The 20,033-nt window shown below is 39.6% G+C and overlaps 1 protein-coding gene across 1 annotated transcript in view; it reads left to right on the top strand.

Annotated features, from left to right (window-relative positions):
- The window catches only part of cacna1bb (calcium channel, voltage-dependent, N type, alpha 1B subunit, b), a 129,626-nt gene that overhangs the window by 99,721 nt on the left and 9,872 nt on the right, over nt 1-20,033 (top strand). Inside the window, exons 28-39 of the mRNA XM_053649045.1 lie at nt 580-781; nt 1,431-1,595; nt 2,599-2,709; nt 4,319-4,402; nt 7,529-7,648; nt 8,864-8,929; nt 12,584-12,675; nt 12,855-13,005; nt 13,728-13,855; nt 15,869-15,965; nt 18,577-18,682; nt 18,890-18,997. Of these exons, the coding sequence (XP_053505020.1) occupies nt 580-781; nt 1,431-1,595; nt 2,599-2,709; nt 4,319-4,402; nt 7,529-7,648; nt 8,864-8,929; nt 12,584-12,675; nt 12,855-13,005; nt 13,728-13,855; nt 15,869-15,965; nt 18,577-18,682; nt 18,890-18,997 (1,430 nt within the window). The remainder of the gene's footprint in view (nt 1-579; nt 782-1,430; nt 1,596-2,598; nt 2,710-4,318; nt 4,403-7,528; nt 7,649-8,863; nt 8,930-12,583; nt 12,676-12,854; nt 13,006-13,727; nt 13,856-15,868; nt 15,966-18,576; nt 18,683-18,889; nt 18,998-20,033) is intronic.

Genomic DNA, 20,033 nt, shown 5'->3' with positions numbered 1-20,033 from the left:
GGAACGTCTTTGTATGTTGTATGTTGCATGTTGTATGGGGGTTCAATTCCTGTTGCCGCCCTGTGTGTGTGCGCGGAGTTTGCATGTTCTCCCCGTGCTTCGGGGGTTTCCTCCGGGTACTCTCGTTTTCCTCCCCGAGTCCAAAGACATGCGTTTTAAGCTGATTGGCATCTCTAAATTGTCCGTAGTGTGTGAATGGGTGTGTGAGTGTGTGTGTGTGTGTGCCCTGTGATGAGTCGGCACCCCGTCCAGGGTGTTCACCCGCCTTGTGCCCTGAGTTCCGTGGGATAGGCTCCAGTCTCCTCGCAACCCTGTGTAGGATAAAAGGTACAGCTAATGCATGGATGGATGGGTGTGATTATGGGATGTACTGTATGAGGTGAGTCAAATTTTTATTCACCGGACTCTTTGAAACTCTATTCATTCTGACTCAACCCCTTTTTCCAGTTACTCTGCTCTTTTTGCAGTTATTACCCCATCTCCGAAAATGCTAAGAGCATATCTGGTCACCGACATTCACCAACGCCATGATCTTACAATATTTTTGTTTATTGCCCACTGTTGTTTTTTTGTATGCAGGGTGCTGAAACACTCTGTAGATGCCACGTATGAAGACCAAGGTCCAAGCCCAGGCTACCGCATGGAGACATCCATCTTTTATGTGGTCTACTTTGTGGTCTTCCCGTTTTTCTTCGTCAACATTTTCGTCGCCTTGATCATCATCACGTTCCAGGAGCAAGGGGACAAAGCCATGTCTGAGTGCAGCTTGGAGAAGAATGAGGTACAAAGCATAATCCCACACACTTGTAGCTGGTATTATGGTACTTTCATTATGTGAATGTGATGACAGTGTCTGTCTGCTGTGTTCTCGCATGTCTTCAGGGTGATAAACCCTTTAGAGTATTTCTATTCCAAGTGAGAGCAGGGGCAACACCCCTGTCCGCCCATATCCCTTCTACATGAACACTGATTTCCACGGACGATTTTTCCTCACTCTTTTTGTTATCTCTTCCTGATTCATTCTTTTACCATTCTCTGTTTCACTCTATCCCTTCACTTCATGCCTTCAGCAGAGGGTTTTTTTTTTTTTCTTTTCCACCTCTGGATGAATTGGCTTATTATCAGGAAGGCCGTCAGGCTGTGGTATTAGCTGTTTAAACATGCTCTAAGAAGTTTCTCTGGTGGGTGCAGACCCTAGTTTGATGTTTGCTTCCTGTCTCTCACACTTTGATTAGTTTTGATTCCGAGAGCTCTAGGGACATCGGGCCGCTTCTCTGATAATTAAACAGTGTTAGATCAAGAGCCGATGTCGTAAACGATGCTGAATCCTGACACACTCCTGAAGCTGCTCTTAATGAGGAGTCTTACTCAAGTGCCTTTAAGGCTTTGCGATGAGAAGATTAAGGCTGGTTTTGTTTTCTTAACCACAGCGGGCGTGCATTGACTTTGCCATTAATGCCAAGCCCCTGACTCGCTACATGCCCCAGGATAAGCAGTCCTTCCAGTACAAGATGTGGAAGTTCGTGGTTTCAACGCCGTTTGAATATTCCATCCTGACTATGATTGCAATCAATACTGTGGTGCTCATGATGAAGGTAAGCGTATGCCTTCTCTCCTATACACTACCTAACATTGTAGTTAGCATCCTTATCTTCACAGTTAGAACTGAACCCTTTAAGCATATGGTTTTATTTTACTGCTGACCGAGCCATGTTGCCAAGCTCATTCATTAATTATTGACAGCACAGCACAATAGAGTGTAGTTTATATGTTTAAAAAAAAAAAAAAACGGAGAACGGACGGAAGATGAAATCCAAGTATTGATCTAAAAGGGTTTTTAGCTAATTTCTTTGCGTATTCATGTATTTCTGTATTCATGTGTTTAATAGAAATTGTCTTGAAAGCCTCTGCCAACATTGTGTCAAAAAAATCTGCATGAATAAATACGAATTAATCAATAGCAGATACATTTGTTCATAAATCCAGTTGCTAGCTAGGTAGCATTTTGATCACAGGTGCAGTTAGGCTATCGGAGAACTTTATGTGGCTTTCTCAATTGAAAAGCCCAGGATTGCTCTTCCTTTTGGAGTCTATAGCAAGTTCAGTACAGAAACAGTAAGACAACAGCATGAAGCTTCTAATGAAAATATTTTGGCAACGTATTCCTTTTAAAACGTACCAGCACATCGCCGTTCAGTTGGAAACAGGCAGAGTGTCCTGCTTTTTATTACTCAGTTGTTTGCTTGGAGAAATGTTCAACTGACTTGTATTATTTATGTCTGTTATTTATGCTGTGGCATTGATACGTTTGCCAAAGAGGCTATGTATTTTAATGGGTTCATAAAATTAATAATGACTTGCTAATACAAAGAAAGAAGACTATTCATACATCAGGAAAATGACATCTCATTATGTTTTATATTAGGAGCTTAATACACCTCATTACTACCTAGTTAAAATCTAATGCTATAAATATCGTGCTATAAATATACAATTTTAGGGTTTTAAAAATCCCATTTTACAGCATAACCCATGGGAAACCAAGTAAACCAGTGCTTATGTGCGAGATGGCTGCTGTCGCTGCTTTGTTGTTTTCAGTTCTATACCGAATCGAAGGCTTATGAGGACATGCTGAAGTGGCTGAACATCATCTTCACTGCCCTTTTCACCCTGGAATGTATCCTAAAGATCATCGCTTTTGGGCTGCTGGTGAGAAACACTCGAACACACACAGCACAGTGTCTGGATTTTGGTCAGCTTTACTTTTTTTACTCACAAATCAGGAGGTAAAATCATCATTGATAAAAAAAGACATCAGAGGTTCAGGCATGGAACTCATTTAGACATCAGGGGCCGCATTCAGAGTTCAGTTACGTGGGGCTTAAATACAGAAAATCAGTATTCAGTATTCAGACCTCAGGCATAAATACAGACTTAAGCGCTATTCAGACAGTTGCAAGGAAATGGAGTTTGAGCAGAAGACAGGCCTGTCTTGGTTAAGCGCAATTCTGACCTTGGACATTGTAAAATAATGTTTTAGGATGAAAATTAATGTTTTAGGATATACTAAAAAAAACATGGAAGGCCACATTATTAGTAATAACAGTAATTTTCCTTTACGGGGGGTGCAGTGAGTTAGTGGTTGGCACATCTGCCGCACACCTCCAGGGTTGGGGGTTTAATTCCTGCCTCTGCTCTGTGTTTTTCTCGGCTACTCCAGTCCAAAGACATGCATAGTAGTCCGATTGCATTTCCAAATTGTCTGTAGTATGTGAATGTGTGTGCGATTGTGCCTGCGGTGGGTTGGCACCCCGTCCAGGGCGTCCCCCGCCTCATACCCCGAGTTCCCTGGGATAGGCTCCAGGCTCCGCACGACCCTGTGTAGGATAAACTGTACAGATGGATGGATGGCTGGATGGATAATAACCCTCTACAGTCTGCAAGAAAGTTGTTTTTTTCTTCATATGAGAAGGCGTCTTAACTGGAGACATTACTTATCTCAGGAATGGCATTTTTTATGGATAAATTATCAGATGAGCTGTAAGTGTAGCAGTGAGTGCTTGGTCAGCTTATCCTTTAAACTGTAGGCAAGTTTTCTTTACAGGAGAGCACATGAAATTAACAAAAAAAACGCTGGCATTATTTTATTAATTTGACTAAAAAAAAATAACGCATTAAAAGTGTGATTAAACAGCCTACGTAAATCTTGTGCACGCGTTAGCATTGCGTGACTTTTACTGGGGATCTTGGGACTAGTTGTGAGCACGATTAACCGTCAATACATGAGATAAAATGCTAATAATCGGATGTGCTGGATCAAGTACTATTTTATTCAATACTGAGGGTGGAAGCATACGATGATGATGGATAAGCAAGGGCACTAATAGTGGCACATAAATCTGTGCTCTCAGTGCCTGCAGCAGCAGGGCCCGTCTCAGGCTCCGTTTCCATTAAGTAGCCTCATTTATTAAATGACTCTGGCCCCTGCACAATGCACTTACCTCCACCTGTTCTGAGCTGGCGGCAGATGGTGCAGCCTCGCTGCTGTTGTTCTAAGCCGTCTGCAGCCGCTACTCGACAAATCACTGTGGCATTCAGAAGAGGCCGGTAGACATGACTGCATCTCCTGACAGATCAGCCTGTCATGGATGATCCAATGTACGAAAAGGTTATACTGTATGTGTGTGTATGTGTGTGTGTGTGTTTTGACCTCCATTTAAAACATTGTTTTCAGGGATTGATTTTGAAGTTGTAGTACTACAGTAACGAACTCTGTTTCTCCCATTTTTGCTCTGATCCTCTCTTCAATTGCATCCAGAACTATCTGAGGGAAGCCTGGAACATATTCGACTTTGTAACAGTACTGGGCAGTATCACGGACATCCTGTTTACTGAAATTAAGGTAAGCAGTCGAGATGGTCATCTCTGTACAGGTTTACTCATGGAGCACAGGATCATCTGACGCTGTGTTTATATTCGGGCATTCAGTGTTTTGTATGTGTCTGTGTGTGTTTGTGTGTCCGCAACTTTCTCTTTCTCACTGCGGATTAATGAGAGTAAGACAAGACCGAGGAGGCAAGATGGAAGAACGTGCTCAGAACAACTCGCCCTCAAACTCCACCCGAGAGCAAAATCCCATTCAATTTGATTTGAAAAGCGTTCTTTAACATTAGATAATGTCACAAAGCCGTTTTAAAGATATCCGGATGTAGGTTTCCTTGCCAGAGCTGATAATGACAAGGAAAAACTCCCTGAGACGACGTGAGGAAGAATCCCAACCTCTTCATAATAAATCAATACATCATTAGAGTATACAGTGTCGAAGAGTGAAGAGAAACAGTAGGAAGTGTGATGAAAGTGTTACGTATAAACATATTATAAACTACAGTCCTAGAATGAGAACAGGACCGTCATTATGAATACAGCAGCAGCTCTTTGGTACAAGCCTACAGTATCTAGGAGAGATCATCCACGGAAGCAACGGTCAGACTTAGGCTCTGTTTGTAGAGCACCCAGCAAACTGTAATACACAAATCGTAATTTCACCTCTGAATCGTACCAAATCAACGCACACGTAATTACTACGACTTACATTTAACAAAAGGCCTGAAGCGTAATTCCTATTTCAAGTCTTATTTTACTCACGTGTTCATTCGGGCAAATCTAGAAGAGGAAATTCATCCGATGAAGCTCTGCAGTGCACACATCTCCCCAATGAGTGTTGACAGTCGCGTCTCAGTGTGTCAGAGTAGACTCTCGCCCCTCCTAATGATTTCACTGTCACTCTGTTTCCATGCTAAATCTCTGTTGGCACCTGTCCCCTTCTCTCCCAAATGGACTCTGCAGACGGTAAGTGGCTTTATTTGTCCTGCTCTGCTTCTGTCCATCTGTCCTGCCTGTTTACATATATCTGGATAATCACCGGTATGTGTCTGTTTGCTTTTAAGACAGTTCCAACGCTGCAAAACAAACACTCATCTTAGCAAGTTATAATAGCAGTAATATTTTAAATAAAGCTGTTTCTAGGCTTTTTTTTTTTTTTTTACTAAACTGAAGCTTGAAATATTCTTGTTCTATTGGCAAATCACTTTGCTATTTGTAAGCACTCATTCGTAGAAAGATGCAGAAATGATCTGCCACTATAATAGGAACGTGTAAGGGTGAAAATGAGTAAAAATGTCTAGGTTTAATAAGCTTGTATTTGGTTTATTGTAGTCTTGTAATAATGAATACTGGATAAATCTGACTAAATTAAGGATATATTCACTTGCTAAGATGACAGTTTTTGCAGTGAATTTGTGGTGTTAGGGTATCGTTTAGCGATGCGCATGATCAAACTGATTCAACTCCACTACACGATTATGTCTTTTATTAAAGCTTTCAGGAAACCTAAAGCTAATGTTGTGTAGTCTTATGGATACCCAATATGAACGTGCAAAATACAAATAATCACTAGTGTTTTTTCATATTGTCTACATAGAGATAGACAGTATTTGGATGCTTTGAATGTCAATTGGGCCGTCCTAATCTTCGCTGAAGTTTTATCCCCATTACTCACAAGGCTAATGTTGCTTTTAACCAAACTATGCATTCCTGCTTAAATGGTCTCTTTGCGATTGCTCGCAAAAAATCCAAGGGCCATATTCCGAGTTGAGGACGATATTTATGAGGGGAAAGTTACACGTATTCAGAGTCGGGTTACGCACGTCACATGCTTAAGACGATTTTCTGGGCGTGACTGTGTTGATATTAATTAACAGTGTCATGTGTGTATTTAATAATGGTCTTGAATAGCAGCTTGACATATTGTGGTTGCATTAAACTGTCAACCGGTGACGCTGGACTGCTCACCGATCATACCAGTATCGCAGAAGAAAAATGCGCTTAAGTCAGAGCTCAGAATCACGAGTTACTGGGATACACATTTTCTTTCTTTCTTTATTTCTTTATTTATTTTTTTGGAACCCACAACCCCACATATGCAACTCCCACGCAAGAACTTAACTCTTTCGTCTGAATACCAACGTGCGCAATTTCAATATTAAAGCCTCACTATACTTACGCAACTTAACTAGGCTCCATGCACCCCTAGTGAGCAAAAGATAACCTAGCAAGCATAGCCTATGCTTCCAAGTCCATAATTTGTTCGGGTTGAATAATTCCGATTCTCCATGCATGTATTGTTGTGTTTATCTCTGCTTGACTAGCGTGGTAGAATGGAGGTCTTGTTCAGAGGCATGTCAGTCAAGCATGTTTATTATAATACAAGGCCACACCCACCTGGACATGTACAAATCTGAAACACTTTTGGAAAAATCTGAAAAGTTCTAGAAATCCTAAAGCATATTATTTGCATTTGAAGACTGAGACTTATTCATTTAAGCTGGGAATCAGGTTTGCTCCTTGCTTGGTTGGAATGAAAACCCAATCCTATCCAAATACACCATATGGCCAAAAGTATATGAACACCCGACCGCTAAAATTATAGTAGCGCACAGTTAGTGCATCACTACATCCACAAGAAAAACTATTCCTAAAATATGCACTTTTACTTTCAGGGCAGGTTAATGTTCTATTTAGTAATGATTTGATTTATGTTTCTGTCAACTAAAGTTCAACCTATTGAGTGTCCATTTAGCAGCCTTTGCCTGAACACCCATCATTAGCAGTAGATTTTTAAATCTTACTGCACGGTTGTGAGAATGAACCTTTTTTTTTTTTTTAAATACATAACAATGTTGGTTTCTTATACTGTGGAGCCAATACTATATAAGCCACGACTGATAATGACATATGCATGATTTCAGCTCATTTTAAGATCCATCATTTTAACAATCAGCGCCACTAAAGTGCATGAAGGTGGCCAGTAGGAATCATTTCTCCTCTAGAAAGGAAATTGAAATCTGCTGATTTCGATTTTGGAAATGCTTGCTGTAACGTATAATAGGTTGAAAGACACCGACCGAGTGGCCAGTAGGACTAACACGAGTACAGGCTAATATGGTCTATGTGGATTGTTCTTTCTCAGCAGAACAAGCTGATTAACCTTAGCTTTCTGAGGCTGTTTCGAGCGGCTCGACTCATCAAGCTCCTGAGGCAAGGCTACACCATCCGTATCCTGCTCTGGACCTTTGTCCAGTCTTTTAAGGTTTGGACCTTTTGATATCCGCCCTTCTCAGATGTCTGAATTGAATGCCTGAAATTCAAAAGTTTCAAAAACAATTGCTAGCAAGCTAAAATATATGCTCTTTTAAATGCTAGCCAGCTAAATCAATTACACTTCTTTTGCACTACTTGGTTTTTTTTGTTGTTGTTGTTGTTTTGTTTGTTTTTTTTAAAACATATGAGCACTTATTATAGTAATAACAGTTTAGATGTTTGACATCTGCTGAGATGAGTGACAGTCATTACTTCTTTGAAAATAATTACAAAGCACGAGCTGGTCTTATTTATTATTCATGATTATTTATGAGTTCTGATGCAAGTCATAGTCTTTTGTTAATCGTTGACCTTTATTTTTATTTCATTCAATTTTTTTACTCTGTCATGTTGTCACTCAGTCATGTTAGAGTTTTGAATGAAATAAAAGCCTGCAGGGTGTAGAAAGGTTAACTGAATTATGTGTTTTGTTTTTTTTCCCGTCAATATTTTGTTAATCATGTCTGGTTGGGGTGTAACCAAATACAAATATGCAAGGTGGAGGGTTTTTATTTTCATTCATGTCAGACTGAGAGGTATGATATGAAGCTTGAAGAGAGGTATGAAAGAAAGACCACGTTTATTGCTATGAAAGTGTGGCGTTGCGCAATGCAATTTCCGCATCTTTAGTAACTGCCTGGTCAAGATTGCAGTAGTTTCAATTACGCTAATAGTTTGTTTATATTTTAGGAAATAGAGCTAACTAGATTTGATAGAATTAAAAAAAACAAAAACAAACCAACAATCCTACACACATCTCTAGTTGAGACCAACTATCAACTCAAGTGATGCAGTTGAGGTTGAGGAACTGTCGGAGTCAGAATACACATGCTGACAGTGTCCGCCTTTCTACCTGTGGGTTTCTTTTAATATTTTGCAGTGTTCAGAGTTTCTGGTGGCATAGTGGTAGGGTTCATTAAATGAAAAATGAAATAAATAAATAAATAAAAAATTAGGCCACACCCACTTTGAGTTTAAATTGGAATACAGCTGCAGATATGGACATTTGGAGCACTAAATAAATACAGATACTGACAGTGTAATTACGTTCCACTCATAGTTTCTGGATAATTCAGCTCAGTTTATGTGATGTATATGTATTAAAGTATATGGCTAGCCTTGCCACCATTTTCTGATATTAAAAAAGCTGTTTATTGTCTTATAGGCACTGCCCTATGTGTGTCTGCTCATTGCCATGCTCTTCTTTATCTACGCCATCATTGGGATGCAGGTGAGTCATTGGGATGCATTTTATCCTGCCACAGACAGAGTGAACATTAGCAGTACCATGGAAGGTCAAAAAAAAAAAGGTCGCTTTCTAAAACGAAGAAAATATCAAGAAGAGGACATAATTTCGTAATAAACGAACCATTTTTATTCGTTTATTCACTTTTACTTAATTCAAATTCACTTTTGAATTCAATTTCGGAAATAATCCCTGTGAAATCCATTATTTTCTATTCTACAACATAGTTTGTTTGTTTTTTTTTTTATTTCTAACTCATTAAAACCCCCAAACTTGTATGTAAGTACATACATTTACTTTCTCTGTAGTAATGGAACAATATGCTTTATGATGAGTAACTGAAAAATAAGCCAGGGGTTTAAAGAGTTAATAAAACTGAGTCCACACACCTATTGCCATGCGGTGGATCCGGCTAGTCTTTTTGTTTCAGCCTTCTACTGAAAAATTTCTGGCCCTGAAATTAGCTCCGCCTCCACGTTTCCTTAACTCTTTCTAGCAGTACACTGGCGTTCCGATGGAATGAATGGAAATGAATTATTTTATTGCCACAAGTCTGTTATAAGATTAGTCAGGACACTGTTGGGTTTCTGTGTGTAGAGTATCTTGACAAACAATTCACACTACTCCACTATAACACTGGTACAGAGATAAAACGGACAGCACAGCCAAAGCTTTTTTGAGAGTAAAACACCGTATACAATTGCCACAATAAAGTTATAATATTTAAACCATGTAGGGTAGGTAACAAAAAAAGAAATACTTGTGAATTACTGCACATTTTTAAAGCCCTGAGTGTCTACTTTGGCATGAACCATTAAGCCAATACTGAGCAGTGTGACATCACAAATGAATTCAATGCTGAAAACAGCCACCGCCTGAAACAGGATGTTTTTGGACATTTCTTGGCCTCTGGTAACTTACGAGGCATCTGTAGTTTCACCACCGGGTCGTCGACACAATTGTGATTTACAGCTCTAAAGCTGTTAACTCTGAAATTCTTTATCCTGGTCGAAGGGAATGAAATATCTCGCCAGGGGTCATGTTAATTTTTGTTTAATAGGATGCATTATTATATGAAAGCAAAAAAGAATGTATTTGCACTCGTCTTCATTTGGCTGTAAACAGCCTTTTGTAATAAAGCGCCATTCTTTAAGTGTGCTCTTCGGTAATTAAATAATTCTTGTCTGGATAATAATTGTAATGGAGCTGATTAATGAAATAATAACGATGGTACATCTGTTACTTCATCCATTGCCTGTACTTCAGTTCGGACCGAATGAAATTAAGAGCATCTTGCTTATTGGTTTCTGGAAGCCTGCTGTTCAGTCGATTAGGATGGAATTGTAAATCAATGCTCATTGCATTTCAGAGAAGCAGCGTAATCAGCGAACTGTATAATCACCAACATCCTGAGACACAGGACTGAACCCTTCTTTAAAACACAGGCCACACATCTGCTACTCAGGAGGTGTGAAAGTTCAAAAATAGAGATAAGAACAAGTTAACAGCTTCTTAATTCCTACCGTATTTTAATTAAAAAGAAGACCGCTGGACGTATTGGGGTTTGTGTAAGCGAACGCGTCTTGGTGGCACAGCCAGTATAGCAGGAAGGCAGTCTCGTCATTCTACTGTATAGATCCAGGCTTCGAGTTTGATTGCTCGTTTAGCAGTGCACAGGCAATCTCTTATATTGTGTTTGAAACTAGGGTGCCTGCTATTCAGTCGGTTAGGATGGCATTGTAAATCAATGCTTAATTGCATCATATGCAATGAGAAGAGCTGCGTAATCAGTGAGCTGTATAATCACCCGTATGCTGAGATATGGCACTGAACCCTTTACTTAATTATGATTCATCTTTGAAAGTCTGCTCCGATTCTCAACTGAGCAGGTCTCCTATGCAGCGTCGCCAAATTGAGGGTTTCTCTATGTTTTGGTACTGTATGGAATGCTGTTAGATTTGTAAATGTGTTCGTTTTTTAAAGCAATTAAAAGCTGCATTTTTAAATTGCAAACTTCTCTTGGATGGCTAGTTATGAATCATATTTTTTTTATAACAGCACTCAGTTCACATTTTCCCATTTAATACCTTTTACATTTCCATTTACTTTCACAGCACTTCCATAAAACACTCTCTCTCAGGAATTATTTATCACGTGTTTATTTTTAAATAGGCTCCACATCTTGAACCATAATAGTCCAAAGTGTGCCAACATTTTTAGTCACAGAACCTGCATGCTAAGCCAGATAGCTATCTAACCGAGTTAATGCTAGTGATTTTGGTTCTTATGGTGTATTTAGATAGCTGTTCATCCATAATACAATCATACTTATTTTTTTTTACATGTATGCTAACTAGCGTGTGCTAGTCACCTGGAAACTGGAGACATTTAGCCACATAAGCTAGCTAAGGTAATGTTAGTGTTAAACAAATGTTGGTTGTTATGGTGTATTTTTTGATAGTTTGGGCTAATATGACAAGTTGCATCGATAATGCAATCATACATGTTCTTACCTGTGAGCTAATATGCTAGCAGTTAACTAGCTGACTAGCCTGTGCTGGTCACCTAAAGTAAAATTCTATACAGTTTCACAAAAGGAGTACAAGCAATGTACAATGACAGTAAACACAGGTTGCTGCGTGACCTTATGTTTTAATCATGAAAGCATGGATTTCAAACATTTAATCTATTCATGTTAGCTAGCTACCTAGATTACCTAGTCTAGTAAACAAACTGCAAATTCATAGTAATAAATCATTTTTAGGGGTGATAAAGGGATTGAGAAATTAAAATTTCCCCCCTATTTATAGTAGTTTATATAAGGAACTGTTATTGGGAAATAATCAAAGACGTGGTGAAGTAATGAGGCCTGATGTAAAGCCGTGTTACTCATACCACCCCAAAGTTGATTATTATTCAACATCAGCATATGCCTAAGTGTTTAATTTCTATTATATCCCAGGATATTATATCCCAGTAATAGCAGCTATAAGCAGTCGTTCCCTCACCCAGCTCTTCTTTTGTTCCTCTATATAACATAAATGTTAAATAAACGTCTCCTTAAAGAAAGCGCCACTATATCGACAATTACATGTTTTTCTTTGTTAACTAAGAACACATTTTTAAAATTTGTTTATTATTAGCGTTAGGTTATGTAGAGCGTCGATAATACAAGTCCTGTGGTTTGAACTGACGGGAATATATTTTAGAACGAGCATGTTCATTTGAACTTACTGTCGGAACTGGTGTTATTGAAAACGAATCGAGGACTTCTGACCAATCGGATTCAGGAATGCAACAGTGCTGTGGTATATTATTGTATAAATATATATCGTATGACTGAGTAATGGACATATAGTAGATCACAACAATTCAGCAACATACTGACGATATCAACACAACTAGTCGTAGTCATAACACTTCAATGCTTATATCCTGTGCTCCCAGGATATTATGCATTCCTATATTTCAGAGATATTTTGAGATGAGAAACTGGAGAATGTGGCCTGGCTTACAGGTTCTGTGAATTATTTATGTAGCCCCTGCAGCGGTTTCAGTGCAGCCTCGGTCCTGTCCAGCATTTGAGATGCATGTAGGGTCTCGCTGTCCTGTCATAATCAAGTCCTGTCTTTGTGTTAGGTGTTTGGAAACATTGAGTTGAATGACGAATCAGCAATCAACCAACACAACAACTTCCAGACCTTCTTTCAGGCACTCATGCTACTCTTCAGGTAAAAACCTTTTCAGCATTTTTTTTTTGTTAGTGTTTGGGTTCCATAGATGTTAGACTACAGCTTGTGCTGTATATTTCCGAACGTACTTTGGTCCAATATTCTAGATCTAATTTCTTTGTGGATGTAAGTTAGAATGATATATTTTTTTTCAATTTTGTGTCTATTTTGAACAACAGGAGCGCCACGGGTGAGGCGTGGCATGAGATTATGCTGTCGTGTTTGGGTGGCAAGAAATGCGACAAGCTCTCAGGCTCCAATGACAATGGGTGTGGCAGTGATTTTGCGTACTTCTATTTCGTCTCCTTCATCTTCCTGTGCTCCTTCCTGGTTTGTACAAACAAGCAGTCATGCATCAAGAAATATTATGTGCAGATTATTCGCTGTTAACAAATAGCTTAAGGTGGATTCTTTTTTGGTGCAACAGCCCCAACACTGGTCATAATAAAGACACACAGATGGGTATGAAAAAGTGATGCTGGGGATGATTTCTTTCCAGCCCAGACTGTAGATTCATGCAGACCACCCAACCCCCACCCCTCCCCCAAACCTGCTCCATAGATTTGATCTCCATTTTGGCTGAAGTCATTGGGAACATCTGGAACACATCATCAGCAGTGTTTGAAAAAGGTTTTGCTGAAATATAGTTACGATTGAGGTGGATTATTTTTCTGGATTATTAATGAAATGTAGATAGACTAAGCACACATTGTCCAATCAAAGTACAAGTACACAAAGGGACTGAGGCCAGAACTGTTTTTCAGATTAAACGAATCTAATGTTTATCATGTTTGGTATTCGGAGGACACATGGCATAATCCCAGAAGACCATTAAAGATATGATTTTTTAATTATTTTTTTTTTAAGTTGAACTCACAAACAGCTGTCTATCTGCTTTAAGTGTCCGTAGAATCGTTTCTGCTACATCATTCTTATTATGCCATTGATGAGATCTTGTGATATGACGCGTTGCTAAACCGTTTCCTTGTCAAGCTTTCGATAGATATTGACAGATGCTCCTTATTCCTTCATCCTTCCGTACTCCATTTTAGATGCTGAATTTGTTCGTGGCTGTCATCATGGACAACTTTGAGTACTTGACACGAGATGCTTCCATCCTCGGACCTCACCATCTGGACGAGTTCATCCGCGTCTGGGCAGATTACGACCCTGCTGCCTGGTACGTGTCACTCACAGACCGTCCATCCTTAAGAAAACTGTAGTGACCTTGTCAAGAGTATGAAACTAAAGTAAAACAGCAGGGATATGTCACCGTTGACGCACATAAATCTGACGTTCTGCATGACAACCGTAACGGTTTAAAGCATCTTTTCCCTGTCAGCATTGAGAGATTAATCCAGCTGTATTGAGCCCACATGGCGTTACATAACAGAAAAGCTTCAACAATGTTGCCATTCAAGCCAGTCAACTCTGTATGCATTTATTCTACAAAGCTTCTGTATCGACTGTATTGTGGTTTAACCTGCATCTGTTTCTTGCAGCGGAAGGATACGCTATATGGATATGTACAATTTGTTACGTGTCATTTCGCCCCCTCTTGGCTTAGGAAAGAACTGCCCTAATAGGGTGGCATACAAGGTTTGCAAACCTACACGCTTCCCCCCTACAAAGGGCAGTGCTGTAGTGCTAATAATCAACGCTCGTAAAATTGCCTGGTTAATGCTAGTGAATGAGTACACCCATCCCTCTCCCCTCTTCACTAATCTAAATACCGGTAACCATGGAAACTACAGGAAACAAAGCCACGCTGCATAGTGAGTCACTCGACTGGTGCCGATCCGTTATGTCATTGATGCACATGCAATTTCTATGAAGGCTATATCTAAAATCATTCCATTCATAAATGCTATGTTGTTCTAGTTGCAGTTCATAGCAGTGTATATTATGCATTATAAATAGTTGTGAATGTAATGCTTTATTATAAGCACATCATTCATTCATATATATATATATATATAAAACCCCAATTTCAAAAAAGTTGGGACACTGTAAAATGTAAATAGAAACAGAATGCAATGATTTGCAAATCTCATAAACCCATATGTTATTCATAATAGAACATAGGAAACATGTCAAATGTTTAAACTGAGGAAATGTAGCATTTAAAGGAAAAATATTAGGTCATTTTGAATCTTTACTTCTGAAAGACCTCTCTAAGATACTCTTTTTATACCCAATCATGTTACTGACCTGTTGGCAATTAACCCGCAGCTGTTTCTGTTTAGTAACACTTACTTTTCCAGCCTTTTGTCGCCCCCGTCCCAACTTTTTTGAGACGTGTTGCGGCCATCGAATTCAATATTACCTCGTCTTTTCCTTAAAATGCTACATTTCCTCAGTTTACACATCCGATATGTTTTCTATGTTCTATTGTGAATAACATACGGGTTTATGAGATTTGCAAATCATTGCGTTCTGTTTTTATTTACATTTTACACATTTATTGTATATATGTATTTATTTATTTATTTTTTGTGACCTCTAAATAAAGTGAGACTTTTCTCACAATTGTATCAAGCCTAAGAATTGTAATTATTAAACTGTAATTATCAGTAGGCATAAAATGTCTATTACTGAATAATAAACAGTCCACTGCGGTTGTTAACTTATAATGCATTTATGCTAACGAATAATAATGTATTACAAACGTGTCTATAAAGTGCAGTGCATTTTCATAAATAAATAAATATGCCATTATGGGTGCATTATAACATGTTAGGGATGTCTTCGTAGTTCATTATATATATATGGCCTTCTTAGAAAGTGTTGCTGAGAATTGACTATTTAGACAAAACCACCACTGTCACCACTGCGTGAGCTTTCTTCCTATGGATCTGGTTGGTTAATCAACTTTCAAAGCATGCCATGCAGAAAGAGAAGGACAGGGCTGTTGCCCTGTTCACCATCTGACCCTTGCCCTCCTATTTACAGCCTCATTATGTGAGTTTTGCATCGCAAATTCATCTGTGCTCCTTCTTGGGCAAAGATGCTGTCTCACAGCCACACAGTTTCTACCCCCAAAATAATAATGACTCTTATAATGACTGTTTCTCCACTCTGATTATGTTTTCATTTTGTTTTCTTTCATTTTTCCACTATGTTCCTCCCACTCGCCGTCCTTCCCTTTTGTGTGATCTTTGACCTTTGAACTGTGGCTGCCACCTCTGTGAAGTGGGCGCATATCCTACCTCGATATGTACGAAATGCTACGTCACATGTCCCCTCCGCTAGGTTTGGGAAAGAAATGTCCATCGCGAGTTGCCTACAAGGTAGACCCGCCCTCTTCCTGTCTTGCCCAATCACACTCACTGTGCCTGTCTTTTGTGTACGTGCGCTTCTCTTACTGGATAGTGTTGCTGTCGGGCTTCCTGTGCTGTAGGTGTGTCAGTACTTTTCTTGTTTTTTTGTGCTGTGTACCTGTTGGCTTTGCTTTAATATGCCATCATAACTGTTGAAAATGTGGTCAATTTTCATATTGTGATATAGTGCAGTTTATTACAGTTGATGATACGATTAAAGTATTATTTAAAGCATGAAAAAATCCAATTAAACCCTTTGAATATTGATAGGCATGGCTATTCTAAGTTCATTTTTTCATAATCTTATCTAGCTATCGATATACTATATCATGGGGTAGCATAACACACTCGGAAGAAATCGCTATCTGCCCTCTTCCACATACATGAGCTCACAGACACCCATGATTGGTGATTGTCGGTGTGATTGACAGGGAAGAGAGAGTATGCCTCCCCTCACAAACAGGGAGCACGGCCAATTTTGCTCACTTGGCTCCGGGCCACGGTTAGCTCTGGCATCATCGGGATTCGAACTCACAATGTTTTTTTTTTCATTGTGTCACTCAGCATAATACTTTATACATCGTTAAATATTCTCATAGATACGTATTGAGAGTTGTGTTCCTGTAAGAGTACTTACAGCAAGGAGTTAATACTGACATCGGTGACATGGATACGATTTCTATCACTAACGAATGTTATCTAAGTGTTGCCTTAGTATTTCAAGCTAAATGCTCTTCTGACATCTTCAAATATTGATAAAGGAAATGATAGCGAAGTCAGTCGGGTCATTCGATAGAGAAACATCTGTCAGTCATTTGGTCCAGCTGCAGATTCTCTAGATTTTAGTCGTCCATCTGTCTGAGATACACGTGTCTGTCTATCAGGCATCTCTCCACTGCCTATATCCGTGTGTGTGCTTGGTGTTTGCGCAAGTGTTTGTGTACACACCTCACCCCGCCCTCGCTTAAGAGAAGTGAATTGATTGGGATGAAAGGAGGAAAAAAGTGTGCTGTAAATGTGTGTTCAGTGAAGCGAGACATGCCACCCCCTCGCTCTGCATCCCCCCAAACACACACACATAAATCGCGCTTTCTTTCTTGTTCTTTTTTTTTTCTTGTTTGTTGTTGTGGAAACATCTTCCCAGGCGGGCCCGAGTCTAATAAAGGCGGTGCTGGACTGTCTGCTGCTGTCTGCATCTCCCAGCTTTAATCACCATGTAGCACAGTACAGTACACCCATGTCTCTTGCTTTTCTGCTGTCTAAGTAACCTTTAGTTGTGTTACAGTGGATATAAGTCTGGTTAGTTGAGAGTTCACGTGGTTCTAATGACTAGACAATGTGTGTGTATGCACGAGGGATGTAATTGAATACAAATGCATTATTCAGAATGAATGGGTAATGTGTTCTAAACAAATACAAATGGAGATATGAATAAGAGGCGCACTATAGGGTGTTGTTGTTGTTGTTGTTGTTTTTAATCTGGTTGTGACTAGAGGTGTACATCGAGACTGGGATCCTGTGGGACGAAACAAAAAAGGTCACGTGAGCAGGGGGTTTTTACTTCTTCGGGGGTGAACACATGTCTGTTTCTAAAAACAATCCAGTGCACATCTCTTCTGGTTTTGGCCACGCCCAGTTTTTGGGTTAATCTGAATACAGATACTGATACGAATGTTTGCAGCAGAAAAAGATTCACGTAGTGCTATTGGCTATTGTGCTACGCCTCCAGTGTGTGTGTGTGTGTGTGTGTGTGTGTGTGTGTGTGTGTGTGTATCTATGCCCTGGCCTACGTGTGTTCCACAGTGTGTCCTTCTCTTCCTTGTCTCTGTGGTTACCTTCATTCTTTCTGCTTAGAGAAAGCTCTTCTTGCCCACCTCACTCTCTCCTATCTCTCTGAAAGCGCAAAAAAAAAAAAAAAAAAAAGGCAGTCATTATGGGCAAACCCCCTCACATGCTTCATGCATCTAGTCGTTCGATTTCGGACTAACCATCCCACTGTGAAAGCGAAATGTACATGGACAGTAATCTGTGGCCTGTGTGGGCAGCTGCGTTTACACAGAGAGAGATCAAGTGCTTTCTGTATGAAAGAAGCTTAAATCAACATGTCCCTGATCAGGGGCTATTGTTTTATGAATTGAACTCGCTCAAAGCATACGGTCAGGTTTCAGAAGACTAGAATCGAAGCTCGAGATGAAATGGTAAAAAATATGCGCCGCCTATCCATGCTAGAGCAGATGCACTGTCCATTGTATGTCGAGCATATTCAGCTATCTTCCAGATACTGAAGCTTATTATCCCTATACAGCATCTGCACGATATCATTTTTTCTCATCAACCCTTTTTTTTTTTTCCCCCCCAAAATGGCCTGGCGGGTCATGTGGTGTGCTGGAGTTGAGAATGAGAATTCACATAAACGTGTGTATAAAAAAATCAATTCTATCAAATGCGTACAAATCTGTAGATTTTGCTTTCAGAATCAAATCAGAGTCCTCTCAGCCAGCACAACGCACACTCAGTCAGCAGTGTTCAGCTTTTTGCTTTGTCACGTCTCACACGTGATCCTATATACAACTGTCTGCAGCGCTTGGTGAGGATGAACATGCCCATTGCTGATGACAACACAGTCCACTTCACGTCCACTTTGATGGCTCTCATCCGCACCGCCCTGGATATCAAACTGGCATCAGGTGCGTGCTTACTTCGCGGCTGCTCGGCTCAACTATGGAGCATCTTTGCTTTTACCGTCCCCTCTGACTTTTCATGTCCATGCCCTCTTCTGCTCTTCAACGCCCACGTTTCTAGTCTTACCAATGGACCCCCATTTTTAACTGGATTAATTGATGAGCCATCATGTCGTAAATGAAAATCATGAACGGTAAATACTTGTCTTTCAGGTGTTCTTGCCCAGCGTCTCTGTGATATTCACTTGAGGAGGGAGATTAATAAAGTGTGGCCCAGCCTGCCATCAAAAACTGTGGACTTGCTGGTAACACCTCATAAACGTAAGTCCGCCCCTTTGCATTCTGGGAGGTGAATCTGTATTGACTACACCAATGAAATATGAAAATTGAACCTGGAATATGTACGGCTGCTCTGAAAATGCTCTGTGTGAGTTTCAAAAATAAATAAATAAATAAATAAATAATATTCAGTAGTTTTGTGTACATTTGCTGCCCTCTAGTGGCACGTAGTGCTAGGTTTCACGATACTTGTTGCTCATTTTCATTTCTGATTGCATGAAGTCACTAACAAGCTCGCTTTTCATACCTTCACTTATTAAGCAATCTGGGCAAACTGTATAAACTTTGATTAACGATTTTATTTGCTTCCACTATTTTAAAAAGTTTGCATTTTACGGGTGGAACCAAATACGAATATATTATTCGTTGTGAACAAATAATGTGTTACATACAAATATGAGGTGCAGTTTGTCTTTGTTTTTTTTTGCTAGACGCTTCTTTGCATCACTATGAACATGTTCATAATGTTATAATGCATTCATAAGACATTATACACACCGATATATAGTAACGCATTACACTCTCTAGCAGTGTTTAGAATACATTATAAATTATTAACATAATGCACTGAGTAGTATTTGTAACACATTATAACACTAATAGCCAATTTCAGATTGGCATCCGAACAGGGAATCCTCACATGAGTGGGGGGGTTTTATTTTGAAGCAGGTGTGAGCAAGCAGTTAGACAGGAAGCTCACGAGGCAACGCTGTGCGTTTCTCAGCATCCTTAGTAATTGCCTGTTCAGGGTTGCGGCGGTTGAATTTCGGCTACTAGTTTGTTTATATTTTAGGAAATCGAACCAACTAAATTTGTTCGAAAACATCGCAGGCAGGTTGCAAATATAAAATAATAACCGCATGCGTGAGATTAAAAAACGGTCCCGTGCACATCTGTAGTTGAGACTAATTATGAACTCGAGTGATGTAGCTGAGGTTGAGGAACTGTCCGATGCAGAATTCACACAAATATGTTGATGGTGATTTCTACTTCTTGGTTTTCCAGTGTTTCTGGGGAT

The sequence above is a fragment of the Ictalurus furcatus genome, chromosome 18 (assembly GCF_023375685.1).
Source record: "Ictalurus furcatus strain D&B chromosome 18, Billie_1.0, whole genome shotgun sequence".
Classification (NCBI taxonomy): Eukaryota; Metazoa; Chordata; class Actinopteri; order Siluriformes; family Ictaluridae; genus Ictalurus; species Ictalurus furcatus.
Note: the sequence above shows the minus strand (reverse complement) of the source record. Positions and strands in the feature narration are given on the sequence as shown.